Source organism: Thunnus maccoyii, chromosome 6, assembly GCF_910596095.1.
Source record: "Thunnus maccoyii chromosome 6, fThuMac1.1, whole genome shotgun sequence".
Lineage (NCBI taxonomy): Eukaryota > Metazoa > Chordata > Actinopteri > Scombriformes > Scombridae > Thunnus > Thunnus maccoyii.
This window is the reverse complement of record NC_056538.1, coordinates 21,797,081-21,816,765: the sequence shown is the minus strand read 5'-3', so window position 1 is coordinate 21,816,765 and position 19,685 is coordinate 21,797,081. Positions and strand designations below refer to the sequence as shown.

Below are 19,685 nucleotides of genomic sequence, written 5' to 3'. Positions count from 1 at the left end.
CTTCATGCAAGGTTACTTAATTTTATATGAAGAGTCATGTGATCTCCTTTTGTGATTTTTGTCATAACATCACACCACCCATCAGGGCGTGGACGGTAGTTTGGGGGCAGGGCATACAAATGAAATTAGTTGTACAGACACAGAATGTCATGATTACATCACTTAAGCATGGTTTGACATACAGTATGCTCAAAAATAAAGAATGACGTTATGAAAAGACTGATAAATAGTGTTTTACCTCAGCCACACATCGGAGAAAAAAAACTTATGAAAGTAGAGATACACAAGAAAAAAGCAATACAGTAGCATAAGATAATGTTAAAACTATGATTAGATTCTGATCAGACAGAGCGCTTTTTCTAGGTTGCATAAGGTTACGCGCACCGCACTGCCATTTTCATTGAAGCCTACAATTTAAAAAAAGAACAGCTTGCTGTGTCTTTTTTATTGTTGCTACGCAATCACCAAATCACCTGTCCTTAGCTTAACCTTTAGTGAGTAAACTCACTCCAGGACTGCTGTTTTCTGTTCAGATCATGGTAACTAGGGTTGGTAAAGTCATATAGCTCTGGGTATCCAGCAACAGCCACCCCTAGTTTGTCCTCCATGACTGTTATCTCCACTTGTTGTCTTCACCACCAAAGAAGGCCTGCCTCTCAAGTCTATCAATTGGACAATGGGACAAAATGCAAATGATGCAATGAAAATGAAGCGATGCAAATGAAATGCGTTCAGAGAGCTCCTGCAAAAATGCAAGGCGTATAGTGGAAAAACGCAAGGTGTGCAGCAACGCAAAAGCAGCAAGCAAAAAACTTCACTCACATCAACAGTTACAAAAGCTGCCCCAACTTGCTAATAAACACTCTGTCTGATCAGGGCTTTACTGTGTGTGCAGGGAAGTAGTCATTTTTACTCACCATAATAAGCCTTAATGCAGAGTGGTAAATAGAATCTAATAAAGGGCTAAAGTAAAGTTATAGATGCAGTGATATGAATTACATATACATGAATACATGAATTACATATAACTGCCAATAATAGTACAGTACTGTAGTGTAATGTACAAAGGTAAATTAACAGGTAAATGAACATCGCAATATGTTGGGTAATTCCAGCAAGATGTTTTAAGAACATACTTATGACAGTATAATTGATAATACAATAAATCTTGAGGAGTGGTTGTGTATCAAGCTCTGTCGACGCTGCATTGATACATCATCAATAATCTTAGATATGTATAGAGAGATACTAACCAAAAATGACCCTTAAATCATGACGCCCAGCTTTTATCACCCCGAGTAAACTTGATATCAGGTGAAGCTACATTAGGTGCTTTTGATACTAGCATATCTTGAGAAGCAACTTAAACGCTATATGCCTGTAAATAAGGCTATAGGAGAGCCTAGTTTTCTGTTGAACCCCCCTCTGTATCTCACTATAGAAAGCATTTTCTTGTATGACCAATCACGGAAGCTCCACTACCTCCACCTATTGGTGGACAGACAAATTTCCTGAACTGCACTCCCTTTATATTAGCTTGTGGCCTTAAACATTGCATTCTTGCTTTCGTTCAGATGAGTATCATGAAGTGCACTGTGGTGAAATGCACTGTGGTGAAATTTCTTACTCAGTTCTCAGAGACCCAGGGTTATCTGGTATCGCTCGCAGACTCAGTCTTGTCAGCAGTGTAGCCCCATGCTGGCAGGATGTCTGGAGTGGTGCTTGAGAGTGTAGGGAGCCTCAAATGGCAACCCCTTAACATGGTTGAGGACCCCGATGCAGAATATCCTTGGCTGTGTAGCAGTCTTCTCAACTCTGAGAGGGAATGTGATGAAGGAAAGGATGAAAAGGATGATAATGTAACTTGTCTCTGCAAGGAAAAGAATGACAAGAAAGATGCTACACTCCATCCTGCTCATCAGGCATCACAGCCTGGCAGCTCCATCAGAATGGAGGATCAGCCTTCCCCTGTATCCCATGAGGTCATCCTACACAAGGTGTGCAACCAAACAGCAATGTGGCTGGGCATTAACTAGCCTGCTTCACAGGATGGCAAGGGATAATAGGCAGATTTATACTGTGGAAAAAATTCTGTCCTTTCTAAACCACTCATACCTGCTGTCTCAGTGTGAAGGCAGGATGGTAAACATATTGGGTTAAACCATTTTTACCACAAAGGTCCTGTTAAGGACCCAGCAAAGTTATACAAACTGGCCCACAACCTAATGGGCAAGTGGGGCAGCAGTGTTCCAAACCACCTCAGCTGGCCTCTTTCAATACAAAGGACCAGTGCCTCTAGTCCGAGCTCCCTCCCAATGTACGAATTCCTGATGGGCTGACGTCAGTTAGTGAGATGGGCTCCAACATCTCCGTCCCTCTGACCCTCAACACAGGAGCCCCTCAGGGATGTGTCCCGAGTCATCACCTCTACTCCCTGTACACACACGTCTGTGTGGCTACAAACAGCTCCAACCTTGTGATTAAGTTTGCTGAGGACACAAAACTGATTGGCCTGACCACTGATGACAAGGAGACAGCCTACAGAGGAGAGGCAGTGCTGCCAGAAGAACAATCTCTCTTTCAACGTCGACAAGACCAAGGAGCTGATCATGGACGACAGGAAGGAGAGAGGGCAGCTGGACCCCATCAACATCAATTGATCTGCTGTGGAGAGAGTCAGTGGCTTCCAGTTTCACATCACTGAGGACCTCACCTGGGACAAGCATGCCAGCCATGTGGTGAAAAAAGGCACAGCAATGCCTCTTTGACCTCAGGCGGGTGAATAAGATCAGCATGGGGTCCAAGATTCTACAGGCTTTCTACAGAGACATCACCAAAAGTATCTTCACTGGATGTATCACCATCTGGTATGGTAACTGCACTGCATTCCACCGCAAAGCACTACAGAGGGTGGTGTGGTCAGCCCAGGACATCAGTGGATGAACAATGGACACTAATAGCCTGCAGCCGGCCTGATGTCACACACACATACATAAGCATGTATATTTGTACATACACATATACTATACACTTATAGATATTTATTCATATATTATAGGTAGGGCACATGCACACCACACTTTACATACATACACTCATATGTTTTATATTCTTGTTGTTAATGCTCTTATCTATTACTATTGCTTTTGCTTTTATATTTTAATTTTTTTTTTCCTTAATGCATTGTCGGGGAGCTGAAACTAAAGATTTTTATTCTCTTATACTTGTCTAATGAGATGTAAATATAAAGAACTTGAACTTGAACTTCAGCTCCTCACTCTATCTCTAAGGGTGTGACCAGACACCCTACAAAGGGAACTCATTTCAGTTGCTTGTATCCTCATTCCTCTATCGAATTCTTTCAGTGATTACCGAAATTGCCCCTCTGAGAATTGCCACATTATTGTTGTGGAGGAGTTAATGTGTCACTGTGACCCTGGGAGCTGTGTTGTTGGGGAAATTAGCCCTTGCTAGAATCTCCTAAGGCAAGTTGGTTCCCCGGTGAGGGACCAGACTAAGAGTGATTCATAGACCTCAATGAAGCGGCATCTCTGGAATGCAGGAACCTCACCTGGAAGAGGGAGAGCAGGACACCCTCCTGGAGCAAAGTCTGGAAGGGGAGCTCGCCAGTGAACATCTAGTGCTAGTCATGGATTTGCCATTATGAACCATGTTTGAGCATAAGGTGGGTTCATGAGTGTACCTGATACCAGATATCGTCAGATCTACAGCCATATGTCTTGGACGCTTTGGTGAAGAGAGGAGCAGAATTGTCAACTGATCACCACCTTGTGGTGAGTTGGACCAGGTGTCAGCGGAGTCTGCTGGACAGAACTGGTAGTCCCAAACATGTAGTGAGAATGACTTGGAAACAGTGAAGGCCCCTTTCAGTGGGGTCTCCAACTCCCACCTCTGGAGGAATTTCTAATGAGGGGTTGGGAACATGGAATCTGAGTGGGCCATATTCAGTCAATCTGAGTTGCGGGTGTGGCGTGAGGAGTTTGGGGAGGCCATGGAGAGGGACTTTCAGTTGGCCTCAAAGAAGTTCAAGCAAACTGTCAGACAATTCAGGAAGGGGAAACAGCGCTAGCCTGTTTTCAGCAGGGGACTCAAGTATCTCAGGGCCCTCTTAATGAGTGAGCGTAAAATGGAGCATGAGGTCAACAGACAAATCAGTGTAGCATCAGCGGTAATATAGGTGCTGTACCAGACCATTGTGGTGAAGAAGGAACTGAGCTGGAAGGTAAATCTCAATTTATGGGTTTACATTCAATTATGCACCAATGGCCACAAGCTATGGCCACAGTCATAGATAACAAAAAAAAAGGAATCTAACTCCTGGATAATAATAATAATTTTTCACTCTGTCTCAGCTAGACCATATTGTGTTTATTTTCATATGGAAAGAAAAAACATAGCATATAATAATTGATCTAATGGTAGCCTAAATATTCTGGACTTTGATGTATTTAATTAAATTATAAAATCTAAATCTAATTTTAAAAAATCTTAAAAAATCCAAAACGCTAAGTAAATTGGTTCAACATCAGTGTCCTTACGTAGTTTGAATACTCCCAATAAAACTTAAAATAAAATACACCTAAAAAAGAGTGAATATTGGACTTACATTAGTCACATGGACAGAAATACAAATAGATGTGAAGGCAATGTTTTGCTGATACATTCACGATAACAACTGTATAAATTGATAATATGTCAGCAGTGATGTGTTTTCAACTTGTTATGCTGCGATCAAGTGTCAAAGACAGATTTAAAGCTGCTTTGATGAATAGAAAATAATTTTTTTATTGCTACAACAGACACAAATTAGATTGTTGTTTTCCATCACTGAGGATTATAAGCTTAAGTGTATTGCATGACTAACAGACAATTTCTTTTCATATTTCAAATTCAAGGGAATGTAATCAGGGAAAAAAACAAAACCGCAAAGACTATGGAGAACTCAGTTTTTAATTTTTTTTTTTTTTATATCTTCTAATTTCTTCTGACATTATTCTTCTACCTAAATAAGGTTTTAAATTAAAAATGGTGGTTACTTTTCTTCTTTTCATGAGCAGATCACAGTTGGAATTGAATTGATATTTGTGAGAGTTACTTCTTATGTCTTGGTGGTACCTCGACCCATGAGTGCTTTCTTTGTGTTTCTCTCTGGTCTCAACAGGATTATGTAACATTTGGGTCCAAACAGTGCCACCAAGAGACCAAAACTGGAGGCCAAGATGGCAAATACCTCCACTGCATCTGCATATTTGCCTGGTGAGTTGACATAAGCAGGGACAAAGGCTACCCACACGGCACAGAAGATCAACATGCTGAAAGTGATGAACTTAGCTTCATTGAAGTTGTCTGGAAGATTCCTTGCCAGAAATGCTAGCAGAAAGCTAAGGATTGCCAGTATGCCAATATAACCAAGTAACACTGCAAACCAAATTGTAGACCCGACTACACACTCATACACTATCTTGTCATTGTGATATTGATTATTTTTATGAGGAGTGGGTGAGGAAGATACAAGCCAAGCAGTGCAGATTGCTGCTTGGATAGATATAAGGGCCAGAACTGTCCCTCTCTGCTGCACAGCACCAAACCATTTCAGACTGGCTCCACCTCTTGGTCTGGAGGCCTTGAAAACAGCCACAACAACCATTGTTTTAACCAAGATACATGAGACACAAAGAACAAAGCTGATCCCAAATGCTGCATGTCTCAGTTGGCATGTCCATAGTCTGGGACGGCCGATGAACAGCAGTGAACACAGAAAACATAGTTTAAGTGAGATTAGGAGCAGGAAACTCAGTTCTGAATTGTTGGCGCGTACCACAGGTGTGCTGCGATGATAGATGAAGATCGCCAGGACAAAAGCACAGATAAATGTGCCCAGCAATGAGGCTGTTGTCAAACAGATACCCAGGGGCTCATGGTAGGAGAGGAACTCTGTTTTCTTAGGAACACAGTGGTCACGCTGGGGGCTGGACCAGAAATCCTCCGGACAACTTTTGCACTCCATGGAATCTATGAAAAAGGGGTAGATTGTCTTTATTACTGCATTTTTTTATGTACCATTTTTATACTTTTCTCACAATTTTGCATGGCCAGTTTTCCAATTTTTGTGGCCCTTGTCACTACTAACTTCTACTCCCAGCCTGGGGAGAGTATAGACAGATGGGCATAATAAACATATTATGTTCATATTATATAACATATTATGTTAAGTTCATGCATATTCCCTCCACACAGCCACCCTGACAACAATAGTTGTTGCTTGTGCTTGACATTGTCTATCCCAACCGTGAACACTGACAGTTATGTTTCATGGCACATTGATGACAGGAATTGTACTTGGGATTCTGAAGCAGTGGACATTTGCTTTTTCACCTAAACGTTCCTAAGGGGATGACTCAGCGATGTAAATTCATAATATATCACATAGGTTTACAAAGGATACCAACCTGTTTCATTGCTGAACTTTCCTTCAGAACAAGGGATGCAGTCAAAACAGCACACAGGCTGCCCCTTCTTTCTGGCCATGCGGGTACCCGGAGGGCAGCTCTCACTGCAAATTGACCTGGGTGGCTAAAGGGGATAAGGGGTTCTGTTGCTATTATTCTACACCATTTGATGCTGTTATTGTATGCATTACTATGGCAGAAACAACAATAAACAGAAGTAACCTGTTTGGAGTCAAAGTTCCAGTAGATTCTGTCCTCATCCAGTTTGAGCTCTTCACCTTTGAAGGCTGACTTCTTAACCACACCCACACTCTGAACTTTTGTTCGTCCATCAGGGAGCCACAGCCAATTCATGATATCATAGATTGGTAAGGCATCACCATTCTCATCAAATGACACTTGATCACCAAATGATGTGGTAAAGTTGACCTTTTCCAAGTAATACATAAGCTATGGCAGGATCAGATAAATACAACACATAAATAGTGTGACAGGAAGGACTCCACCAGAAACAAGTACTGTTCTTTGATTGGACATATGCTTTCAGAGGTTCTGTTTGACAGGTTTGCTGGAATTTGTCATGCTACTGTTTAAATGAGGTGTATTAAAACATTGATATTTATATTGATATTTATGATATTGTTATCACACCTGCCATGGCTCCAGTCTTTGTAGAGTGGCACAGCTGCGTCCACTGAAAGGCCCTCTGCCTGGCACACACTGCAGCATGTCATCAAGGGCATATGCTAGGGCATACACTGCCTTGTAAATATTGTACTCAGGTCTGAGGTCAGAGACATCCAATAACTCAGTCTCCACATTCTCTATGTCTTCATCTCCATTGCATAATGCTCCCCCAGCTTCCACCTTATCTGCTGGAGGTGGTGCGAATCTACACTGAAATGTGTGTTCCCAAAACTGCCTCACCTGAAATGTATGTAATGTAGAAGAACGTGTTAGTAATAATGTTAGTAGTAAATAAGGACATTTTATTATTGAAATACAGATCTGATTTCAAGATTAAACTCTCACCATGTTATTTCCATTGCTGTTGTTGTGGTGTAGGTCAGGACGTATTCTCAGTAGGAAATCCCTGAGGCCTGGTATTTTTCCTCTGCGAATGGCAATTCCTAGTGTGCCACTCAGGTACGGCATGAGGTGGGGTGTCTGCAGCACAGCAGTTGTTGTCCAGGCTTCACTGGCGAGCCACTGCAGGCCTGTCACATTCTGCTTTACCACCTGTGTATTGTATTATATTAAATATATATTTTCAGAGTTCTGTGGAACAATTACAGTACACTTTGTAAGACTGAATCCCTACAAAACATAAAACCAAAACTATAAACCTCATGCCAACATAATTAAATTATTAAGAGATAAGTGATAGATTTAAAGTGGAGTCTGCACTCAAATCTATGGTCATGGTATCTATGGTCATCTATGGTACTTTTTAACCAGTCAACATTGTTTAACCTATGATGAAGTCAGGAGATAGAGAGATTTGAATCCCCACCTCTTCCATTAGTTGAATCATATGGATCCGATGTGCAAACACGATGACCACACGAGCTGTGGATTTCTTCATCACTTCCACAATCCTCCTAAATTCAACTGAGTTGTCACCCCAGGGCAAAACTTCCAAATAGGCCAGACAACCTCCACCAGACTCAGCAAGGTCAGATTGTAAGGATCGTGCAACATGGAGTCCATAGTCATCATCACTGACCAGCAGACCTGCCCAGGTCCAGCTGAAGTGCTTTAGAATCTGAATCATAGCTCGCACCTATTTGAATACAGAGAAGAGGGATTAGTGTATAGTCTGGAATATTCTTTTGGTGAGAAATGACATATTCACATCCTGTAATAAAAATACCGTTAATCGATGTCATTATACTCTTTCATCTAAATTCATATAGTTTTATCAATGGTGCACAAATCAAATACAACACTTCTGCACAAGACAAAAGATTAATTTTATTGGAGGGTGGCATATTTTGAAGGTCACTATGCTTCCTGCCAAACATATTTTGCATTTGTTATTTTACAGTTTCACCTGGAATGCATCACTTGGGATTGTTCTAAAGAAGGAGGGGAACCGTTGCCGATCACTCAGGCAGGAACATGTGGCAAAATAACTCACCTACAGTTTAAAGAAAAATTCATAATGCAAAGAGGTTATGTATTACATTCAAATGATTTTGCCTATTTTAACAGTTCATCATTTTAGAATCTAACATAAAACAATCACTGTTTACCAAATAAAGACTTGTTGGAGAGGCTGGCTTCAATAAATCTATAAAAAAGTGCCATGTGTGGATGCTTTTCGTATCCTATCATTTTTAAATTACATCACATCAAAAGGACAAACTGAAGAAAGGAAACTTACAATGGGCAATTTGAATAAACCTATCACATCAGAGGTGGCGATAGAAAATGTTGAGAAAGAATCACCCACAATCCCCAGTACTGGAGGGGTCCCAAAACAGGTCTCCTGAAGCAGAAACTGCTCCTCTCGACCACTGGCCAGTGACAAAGCAGCGCTGAATCCAATTACAAGTGTGGCACAGTTGTCATAAAGACTGTATCCTAGAGTCACATTAGGTAGCAGGTTGGAGTTTCTGTTGATCTCATCAATAGCAAAGGCCATAGTCATGGCATGCCTGAACCCTGGAATGTCAAACCTAACATATAAAATGTCACAATCACCACTAAAAAGTAATATATACGATATATCAATCTGCACAGATTTATGCTGTCTGCTGCATATGTGTGAGACTTACCCTTGACAGGTGAGCTGATGTGGCTCTGAGGTAAATGTCAGCTCAGGGAAGACAGAGGTGTAGTGGACTTCAAACAGCCCACCCAGAATCACATCACCAGGCTTGTGCATCCCATTAAGATAAAACTGTCTCCTTAATTTACAAGATGAGAAAAGAGAGGAAGACTCTGTAAAGAAACAGGGGTAAGACAATAAAATCAAGATCAGGTAGACATACAACAGCAAAAATGCATCAAGAAATGCCCCCATAACTGCCCTCCTCCTTTCACCCCTGTTTCTTATCTTCATGCAAGGTTACTTAATTTTATATGAAGAGTCATGTGATCTCCTTTTGTGATTTTTGTCATAACATCACACCACTCATCAGGGCATGGACAATAGTTTGGGGGCAGGGCATACAAATGAAATTAGTTGTACAGACACAGAATGTCATGATTACATCATTTAAGTGTGGTTTCACATGCAGTATGCTCAAACATAAAGAATGACGTTATGAAAAGATTGATAGTGTTTTACCTCAGCCACACATTGCAGAAAAACCTCTGAAAGTACAGTGGAGATGAAATATAAACAAGAAAAAAGCAATACAGCAGTATAAGATAACATACATCTTTTTTTAATTGTTGTGAGGCAACCACCAAATCATGTCCGTAGCTTAACAATTATTTTTCTTTGAAGTAATGTCACTCCAAGCCTGCCGTTTTCTGTTCAGATTATGGTAACTAGGGGTGGGCCGAAATACCAATATGTTACTCAGCAAACCACAAATAGTGTTTTTTTTTTAGAATATTTGTTTCATACAAATATTTTAAAAATGATATGTTTTCACAAAGAAAAAAAAAACCCACGTCAAATACCAGCGCGCAGGTCAGTTACATCGCTATCTCAGTCTCTCTCCTCTGCATCGCTGTTAGTCTATCAGCAGGTCTCAACAAGGGGAGTCACATCCACCTGCTGCATGACACACATTTCCTAATTTGTGTGATCCCCAGAGATAAAGCTGAGCTACTGACACACACAAAGTGCTCCCAAGGGACTGTTCATAACTTGTTGTTCCCCTTCTCCTTTCCACAAAGTTAGTTGTAAAAAATAGGCAACTGATGAAAAGTGCAAAGCAATAATCGCCTTTGAAGTTCTTCCCTACATGTTACACAGTGTGCTGTCTGTGTTATGGGTGTATGGGTTATGTCTGTCTGCAATGAGGCGATGAGTAAAGTTTTAGCTCAGTAGTCAGCACAGTCATCTATGATCTGGGTGACTCCAGTTCAAGACCCGGTGTGGGGACCTCCTTCATAAGGTAGTTTATTCATGAACACTTATTGTAACACTTTAATAAAAACAGGATTTCCACTCTTATTCAAATACAAATACAAATAATTTTGCTGCATCAACAAATACAGATACAAATACAAATACTTGGCCCTCTGCACATCCCTAATGGTAACTATGGTTGGTAACTATGGTAAGTCATATAGCTCCAGGTATTCATTAACAGCCACCACTAGTTTGTCGTCTATGACTGTTACTTCCACTTGTTTTCATCACCACCAAAGAAGGCCCGCTTCTCAGTTCATCCAATTGGACAATGGGAAAAAACACAAATGACGTTGGGTGCTTTTCCACTCTGAGTTGCAGTTTTTTCAACATGAGGTGAATACAGCAGAAAACATCCACTCACATTGAAAACAGTTACAAAAAGTGGCCCCAGGCTGCTAAAAAGTGCTCTGTCTTACTGGGGCCTAAAAGTGTACTGCTTTAACTGTGTACAGGGAAGCCCTTGGACTCCACCGACTCAAAAGTGATTATCAGAACCATTCTGTGACCCTTTGATATTAGGGAATAAGTAAACCTTATGTGTCATCTTTACACGCATTCTGCCTGCAAATTTTCCCAGACTCTGGGAAGATCATGTTACATATTTTGTACCTCAGGGTACTGAGTCTTCTTTCAACTGCCCTCTACTGGAACAGCTGGATTTCACCCTCCCACTTTACCCACGGAAAGTGATACACAGTTCAAGTCGCTTTCCTGTGAGTGGCTTACGAATGTATTTGGACTGGTCTTAGGGGTTTAGAAAGAGTAACAAGAGTAACAAGCTCTTTGTATCTTGAGCTTCTTCTCACAGAGGCAGCTGTCTGTTGGCACCCCATGGGTTGTGGCATTATGGGCTTTGCAGCATGCAATTTGGGAGTGGGCCGTATCTCCCATAGAGGGATGCTAAGTGAGGTTCATATGAGAATATTTGGTTAGCAGGGTAACACCTGTTCTCTAAAAACTGGGTGCGGTATCCTAGTACACTGCCCTTGCAAGTGCCCTTGCAAGTGCAAAGCACGTTGCAGAACTACACTTGAGAAAGCCGTGTTGCCCATGCAATTTCTGTGATTGATCTATCCCCTAACAGACATAGTGGTAAAGGAACTTTCAAGGTGGGTCATGCCACTTCCATTAGTGAAGTTTTTCACTTAGTTCTCAGAGAACCGGGGTTACCCTGGTACACAAACGTTTTACAGTACTGCAAATCTTGAGAAAAAAAAGACATGACTGAAGGGAAATGTACCATTATGCCAATGTAAAGGATGGAAAAATAGCCTCTATTAGAAGTAAAATAAAAACTGACAACACCTTTATTAAAATAAAAAAAAAGAAAAGAAAAAGAAAAAAAATGAGGAATATAATAAGATCACTTCTAGATGTAAATAGCTACTTTATGAATTAGTCTCTCTCATGTACTGGAGTTTTTGTGAGATTTCAGTCAGGAAGGCTATCTTTGTATGCTTGGGTCTGTAGTTTTATTTCTCAAACCACCTCAGAAGATAGTATCAGTTAAGGGCATATATGTTTATTTTTGATACAGAAATATGTTTTGGTTAATGACTATGATACTGAATTTGAATAATATCCTTAAAACAGATGGTTTTAAGGATAATAATAGCATAATAGCTACTGGCCCAGGTACCCCTAGGCTTGAGGCCGGTAACATCAACATTGTTTCTCTCTGCCAATTAAGACATTACCTAAACTGAATAATAAAAATATGCTAGTTTCTCCATTTCACTGGGTGACCATAAAAAGAGAACCAATAAGCAATGATTTATTGATTATCAAGCTACTTTGACTAGCTTAAGCATGGCTGCAGCAAATACTGGACTTTTTTATGATCCAACTTTTTGCAAATTTTTATGCTAATAACATGTCGGCTAGTCCGGTTTACTTACTGTTGGCCATTAAGATGCTATGGATGCATCATAGACAATTTGACTATGAAATAGCATTTGCTGCATTGACATTACTGCAATTGCTTCAATCAGAAGCTGTACATACAAAGAAAAAATAAATGAAAAGCCATTTAGAAAAACATTTGGATCCCCCTGACCTTCTAGAGAGACAGAAACAGGAGTATGGTACAGAAAAGAAGGGATAGAAGATCTGAAGAGTAAAAATGAATCAAAGCAGAAGTGAGTTTGACACTGATGCAACGCCTATGCCATGAGGAATGTAAGAATATCATTTTTAAATGTCAACAGATGGCAATATGACAACCTCATTAAATCAGATAGTTCAAGCACTTTTTGGTCTCTCAAATCTTGAAGAAAGTAAGAGCAATGATCAGGCAAAAAGGTATTAATGATGTAACAACTTTATTTCCTCTTGTTTCCTTCTGTTTTCTTTCATGTAAAGCAAGTTTTTAGTTTTTACTTGTGACATGGGTCAATATGGACATATCACTACTCGAATGAATATAAAATACAGACAGGATCAAAAGTGCTGTTTTATGTCTTGGGAGTGGCTCTACCCATGATTGCTTTCTTTGTGTTTCTCTCTGGTCTCAGCAGGATTATGTAACATTTGGGTCCAAACAGTGCCACCAAGAGACCAAAACTGGAGGCCAAGATGGCAAATACCTCCACCGCATCTGCATATTTACCTGGTGAGTTGACGTAGGCAGGGACAAATGCCACCCACACTGCACAGAAGATCAGCATGCTGAAAGTGATAAACTTAGCTTCATTGAAGTTGTCTGGAAGATTCCTTGCCAGAAATGCTAGCAAGAAACTAAGGATGGCCAATAAGCCAATATAGCCGAGTAACACTGCAAAACCAATTGTGGACCCTACTACACACTCATAAACTATCTTGTCATTGTGGTATTGAGTGTTTTTATGAGGAACTGGTGAGGAGGAGACAAGCCAAGCAGTGCAAATCGCTCCCTGTATAGAGGTAAGAACCAGAACTGTCCCTCTCTGCTGCAGAGCACCAAACCACTTCAGACTGGCTCCACCCCCTGGTTTGGAGGCCTTGAACACAGCCAGAACCACCATGGTTTTAACCAGGATGCATGAGACACAAAGAACAAAGCTGATCCCAAAGGCTGCATGTCTCAACTGGCATGTCCATAGTCTGGGACGGCCAATAAACAGCAGTGAACACAGGAAACATAGTTTAAGTGAAATTAAGAGCAGGAAACTCAGTTCTGAATTGTTGGCGCGTACCATGGGTGTGCTGCGATAATAGATGAAAATCCCCAGGACAACAGCACAGATAGATGTGCCAAGCAATGAGGCGGTTGTCAAGCAGATACCCAGGGGCTCATGGTAGGAGAGGAACTCTGTTTTCTTAGGAACACATTGGTCACGCTGGGGGTTGGACCAGAAATCTTCTGGACAACTCGTGCACTCCATGGAGTCTGACAAAAAGAGGAAAATGTTAAGATAAATATTTTTATTATGCTCCATAGAAACATAGGGTGTTTTGAAAGGAACACCTTTCAAAAAGACCATTTGCATTGTCTTCAAACAAGAAACACATTTGTTACAAGGGATTGGTATTTTCCTGCATGGCCAGTTTCCTACGCATTAAAGCTTTTGTCATTACCAGTTTTTACCAGTCATGTGTCACCTCTAACACTTCACGCTTCTTTTCAACCAACCAGGGCCCTTTAGAAGGAGGGCACAACACACATAGAAGTTAACACTATCCCAATCTCGGAACCCATTGGCTATCTGTCTGATGATGATTTAGCCTCTGGGGGCAACGGCTAATCTTTCAGGATTCTGGTGTAGCAAGTGGACATCCGGATAACAGATATCTGGGCCAAGACTTCCTCTTTGGTGCGCCAATCATTGTTTACAGTCCGATTAGCAACTTGAGACGGTTCAGATGATATTTTGGCTAATCTCTATAAATAGATATATGCATATGAATGCATATAAATTTGAAAAAATTAATAAAAACTAAAATAGCCAATGGGTTCTGAGATTGCCTTTCTACCATTGCGATCCACCTCTTTTGCTCTCCACACAGACTGTTGACCCGCATGCAACCAAAGCCCTGTCAAACGTGATTGTTCAATACTATTTGGACTACAAACGGAAACCAGAACACTTCCAGTACCAAAATCTTGTCCTGTTGCCTACAGATTCTGCATTCACATGCATCTGTTTATAGAGATTAACGCTATCACACCCCCAGATTCCAACCCCTGCACTTTCATACCCTAACCAACCAATAGGAGTCACTATTGCAGTGACAGGAACAAAATGCCTTTCACCTGCAAACACTACCAATTATGTTCATTAAGGCACTTGGCCAAGCCAAAGGTATAGTTCTGAATGTCAAATTCATAAATAGCATTATTTTATAAAGGATACCAACCTGTTTCATTGCTAATCTTTCCCTCAGAACAAGGTATGCAGTCAAAACAGCAGACAGGTTGCCCCTTCTTTCTGGCCATGCGAGTACCTGGGGGGCAGTTCTCACTGCACACTGACCGGGGTGGCTAAAGGGATAATAAGAGTTGTCACAGCTCTAAACCATTAGATGCTGTTATTCTGCCGTTATAGCCAGGCAAACATGTATAAAATCAATAAGCAGAAGTAACCTGTTTGGATTCAAAGTTCCAGAAAATTCTGTCTTCATGAAGTGTGAGTTCTCGACCTTTGGCTGACTCCTTAACCTCACCCACATTCTGAATCTTTGTTGTTCCATCAGGGTGCCACAGCCAGTTCATGACGTCATAGATTGGTAAGGCATCACCATTCTCATCAAATGTCACTTGATCCCCAAATGGTGTGGTGAAGTTTACTTTGTCCAAATAATACACCAGCTTCAAAAGGGTGAAATGAATTAAACAACAGATAAAAAATGTAACAGACTCCATCCAAATACTCTAATCGTGGTCAGGTATAGTTATCATTTATTATTTGTTCTGTCATTATAAAATATTCTTTATTCTAGTTGCTTGATTTGTCATGTTTAAATTAAGATATAAGAACTTAAACTTTCAAAATATAATACAATTCTTGAGCCACTATGAATTTCAGGCTGTTTTGTCTTATTGCTTAATTGCCATTGGTTATTACTAACATAAAACATAATTGGATTCTCTTTAGAATAAATATTTTTTTCATACTCATTAGATTAGACACCTCAGGCCAGTAGCCTGTTTATTGATGTGATAGTAGAATAGCATCTTTTTTTTTTTTTTTTCTTTTTAATAATATTCCTACTGATAAACTACAGTACCATTCAAAAGTTTGGACGCATTTTCTCATTCAAGTGAATGGGAAGGGGTGTCCAAACTTTTGACTGCACTGTAAATTCAGTAAGTACCTGAAGCTGTATTTTGAAACATAAACAGGTGGAGTGTAAATTGATATCACACCTGCCATGGCTCCAGTCTTTGTAAAGTGGCACAGCTGTGCCCAATGAAAGGCCCTCTGCCTGGCATACACTGCAGCATGTCATCAAGGGCGTACGCCAGAGCATACACAGCCTTGTACACATTGTACTCTGGCCTTAGGTTTGAAACATCAAACAGCTCACTCTCCACATTATGAAGATCTTCCTGTCCAGTGCACAGTGCTCCTCCAGCCTCCACCCAACTTGCTGGAGGTGGTGCAAATTTACACTGAAATATGAATTCCCAAAACTGATTTACCTGAAATGAAATATAAAAAAATCAGTGTTAACAGAAATAGTGATAATATATTGTTGCTGCAATTTCAGATCAGATTGTAAGATTAACTCTCACTATACTGTTTCCATAGTTGTTATGATGTTGATCAGGGTGTATTTTGTAGAGGAAGTCCTTGAGCCCTGCTATTTCTCCTCGTCGGATGGCAATGCCTAGTGTTCCACCCAGGTACGGCATGAAAGCAGGGGTCTGGAGTACATCAACTGAGGTCCAGGCTTCACTAGCCATCCACTGCAGGCCTGACACATTCTGCCTCACCACCTGTGTATTGTATTTTTTTTAAAGACTTCCAGGACACAATCACAGTTAAGTGCTTTGAGTTATGCACTCTTTATTATAATTATGCTATGATAACATATGCAATTTCTCACTTTAGTTTTCTTTTCTTAATAGCAGCAGGGAGAAAAAAAAAAAAAAACATTAATTGATGCACTGGCTATGTCTTAACTGAACTGTTGATAATTGATAGGTTATAATTTGGATAGATAGAAAATACAGAAAACTTTTTTCTTTCTTTCTTCTTTTTTCTAAATACTTTTTTTAAAAAACTGTGTATTTTTAACCAAACCTCCTCCATTAGTTGATAAATGTGGATTTCATGTGCAAACACCATGACCACACGAGCTGTTGATTTCTTCATCACTTCCACAATCCTCCTACGTTCAGCTGGGTCATTGCCCCAAGGCAAAACCTCTGAATAAGCCAGACAACCTCCACCAAACTGGGCCAGGTCAGATTGGAAGGATCGGGCAACATGCAATCCATAGTCATCATCACTGACAAGAAGGCCTACCCAAGTCCAGCCAAAGTGTTTTAGAATCTGAATCATAGCACGCACCTATTTGGATAGAGAATATTGTTTCAGTGATTCGGTCACTGATGTAAGATTCAGCATTATCATTACAAACTATATATTTCATTCATGCTGCACAAAGCACATATCCTCATCCCCCAAACAAAAGATTTGTTGAACTGGGGAGACTTATTTCAAATTAATTTCTTGTAAAACATCTATTTGCAACAATTATGTTGTTAATAGTCTCACTTGGAAAGCATCACTTGGGATTGTTCTAAAGAAGGATGGAAACCGTTTCCGATCACTCAGGCAGGAACATGTGGCAAAATGACTCACCTGTAAAGGGACATACAGTATGCACACAGGTTGTGTATCACATGCAAGTCATCAGAGCCATTTGATATAATTGATCAAATTTTATATATGAAATTAACTTGTAAACAGCATATAAAAAGCCCAGAAGAAAGTGAAGTTTACCATAGGCAGTCTGAATAAACCTAGCACATTGGAGGTGGCTATAGAAAATGTTGAGTAGGAATCACCCACAATCCCCAGGACTGGGGGGGTCCCAGAACAGTTCTCCTGAAGAAACTGCTCCTCTTGACCACTGGCCAGCGCCAAAGCAGCACGAAATCCAATAACAAGTGCGCCACAGTTATCATAAAGACTATATCCCAAAGTCACATTAGGTAGTAGTTTGGAGTTTCTGTTGATCTCTTCAACAGCAAAGACCATCGTCATAGCATGCCTGAACCCTTGAGTGTCAAAGCTGAAACACAAAATGTCTAAAAATAATTTGAGAGTACAAATAAAAAACCTTCTTATCCATATTACAGCATTGTACAAAATATTCATTAATATATCTTAATGTTTACAGATATATTTAAAATTTGTAGAAATATCTCAATATCTGTTATTAAGACCCATAATAAATACAGGACACATATTGTATCTCAGCACAGAACTTTCATGTCATTTTCCAAATACCTTAAAACTCTGAACAGACCAGAATAATCTACAAAGTCTTATACTGTTTTCTGTATGTGTGTGAGACTTACCCTGTGCAGCTGGGCTGACGTGGCTCTGAAGTGAATGTCCATTCAGGGAAGACTGAAGTGTAGTGGACCTCAATCAGCCCACCCAGAGTAACATCCCCAGGCTTGTGCAATCCATTGAGATGAAACTGCCTTCGTAATTTACAAATTGAGGAAACAGAGAAAGACACAGAGAAGAAAAAAGAAGACGAGAACAAAATCAAGATCAGGTAGACATAAAAGACAAAGTATACGTCAAGAAATGCACCCATAACTGCCCTCCTCCCTACACCCCTGTTTCTAATCTTGATGCACAGTTACTCAAATTTATATGCAGGGCAATGTCATCTTCTTTACGTCCTTTTCGTCATTGTTTAATCTGTCACACCACCAATTGGGGCACGGCCAGTAGTGTGGGCAGGACATAATACACATATTATCATCTCAGTTGTATACAGGAGCAAAGTGTAATTTACATAATTATATACAGCAATGAATGGCTCATATGTGCAAAATCACCAAATGTTTCAGTTATAAACATACTATATTATAATTATTTTGTAAACTTCTATAATGTCAAATTCTTTTGTGTGAAAATCAAACTTGGTATTTAGGTATCTATCATGTAATAATGTTATGTGACTTATGTTAAAGGTATTGCAGTTCAGTCTATTGAGGTAGGAAGTGATATACAGTCTTTCCTTGTGTAATACAGTATGCAGCCGGTTCTTTGAATATGTATAATACGCATTATGTGTTTTTGATTAGAAATGATTGATTATGATGTGGTATGTCTATTTATAAATAACCTTAAAGACAGAGTAGACCTGTAAAACATGTAATAGAGGAAAACCGAGGTGTCTACCATAGCTGTTGCACATCAGTGTAAATCGAAAGGCATCTAAAAGCAGCTGCACACTCATTTTGGATGAGAAGAAAGAAAGAAAAATAGCTGGTCCAGTGAAACGTGTTGTTCTGGCTCCAAGTGGCCTCTTTGTTGTGATATCTTCCAAATGAATGGAAAAGTTATTCAGTTCAGTTTTTTTCAGAATGAGAGTTGACAGAGAGAAATGTTAATAACTTAAAGTACTACTGATGATATCATAGATCCCCTGATCTCTTGGGCCCATGCCTACTAGGCCTGTTATCTGGTATCTGGGCTGTTTCTTGCTGATGCACTGTGCTCTCACCATTCATCAGCATGAAAGAGTTAGTATTAGCATTGCAGGAGAGAGACAGGCACACTTTCCAACAAAGTGCAGGAGCCTCTGTACAAAGGGAGCGGGGTCACATAAGGGTAAATCCAGCAAACAGTTGGGAAGCCAGTGATGGATCATAACCTTGTTGCTGCACTAGTGACTCCTACTGAATTGGGGCACCTGCATTAAGGGGTTATTCCAAGCATTGACACCACAAGCAGTAAATGCTCCTAGTCTGACCCCCACATAGTTATGTGTTGTTTCACAGACATCATTTTGCCAGACTAACCCAACCAGGTGACAGCTGTTTGTTTCCTCTCCTGCTCTGAAAATGCATAAGAAAATATATGTTCTGCAGAGAGTGGTTAGCTTATACTGGGCTCCTCTGTGCTCAAACAACTAGAGTTGCATTTACAATGTGTAACCTTCTTTTC

General features: G+C 40.2%; 2 protein-coding genes across 2 annotated transcripts; both read right to left on the bottom strand.

Moving 5' to 3' along the window:
- Window positions 1–5,119: 5,119 nt before the first annotated feature.
- On the bottom strand, window positions 5,120–9,375 carry LOC121899328 (extracellular calcium-sensing receptor-like). Its single transcript, XM_042415061.1, has 9 exons — window positions 9,251–9,375; window positions 8,857–9,151; window positions 8,524–8,610; window positions 7,984–8,253; window positions 7,503–7,709; window positions 7,122–7,397; window positions 6,693–6,920; window positions 6,471–6,594; window positions 5,120–6,033 (listed from the first exon to the last, which is right to left on the bottom strand). The coding sequence occupies exons 1-9, from the start codon at window positions 9,358–9,360 to the stop codon at window positions 5,120–5,122; spliced, it is 2,511 nt and encodes an 836-aa protein (XP_042270995.1). The 5' UTR covers window positions 9,361–9,375.
- Window positions 9,376–12,908: 3,533 nt separating this feature from the next.
- On the bottom strand, window positions 12,909–18,175 carry LOC121899327 (extracellular calcium-sensing receptor-like). The gene is made up of 9 exons (XM_042415060.1): window positions 18,077–18,175; window positions 17,496–17,787; window positions 17,268–17,354; window positions 16,791–17,060; window positions 16,280–16,483; window positions 15,911–16,186; window positions 15,128–15,352; window positions 14,902–15,025; window positions 12,909–13,933 (listed from the first exon to the last, which is right to left on the bottom strand). Exons 2-9 carry the CDS (start codon window positions 17,757–17,759, stop codon window positions 13,020–13,022), a joined length of 2,364 nt encoding a protein of 787 aa, XP_042270994.1. The 5' UTR covers window positions 17,760–17,787; window positions 18,077–18,175; the 3' UTR covers window positions 12,909–13,019.
- Window positions 18,176–19,685: the final 1,510 nt, after the last annotated feature.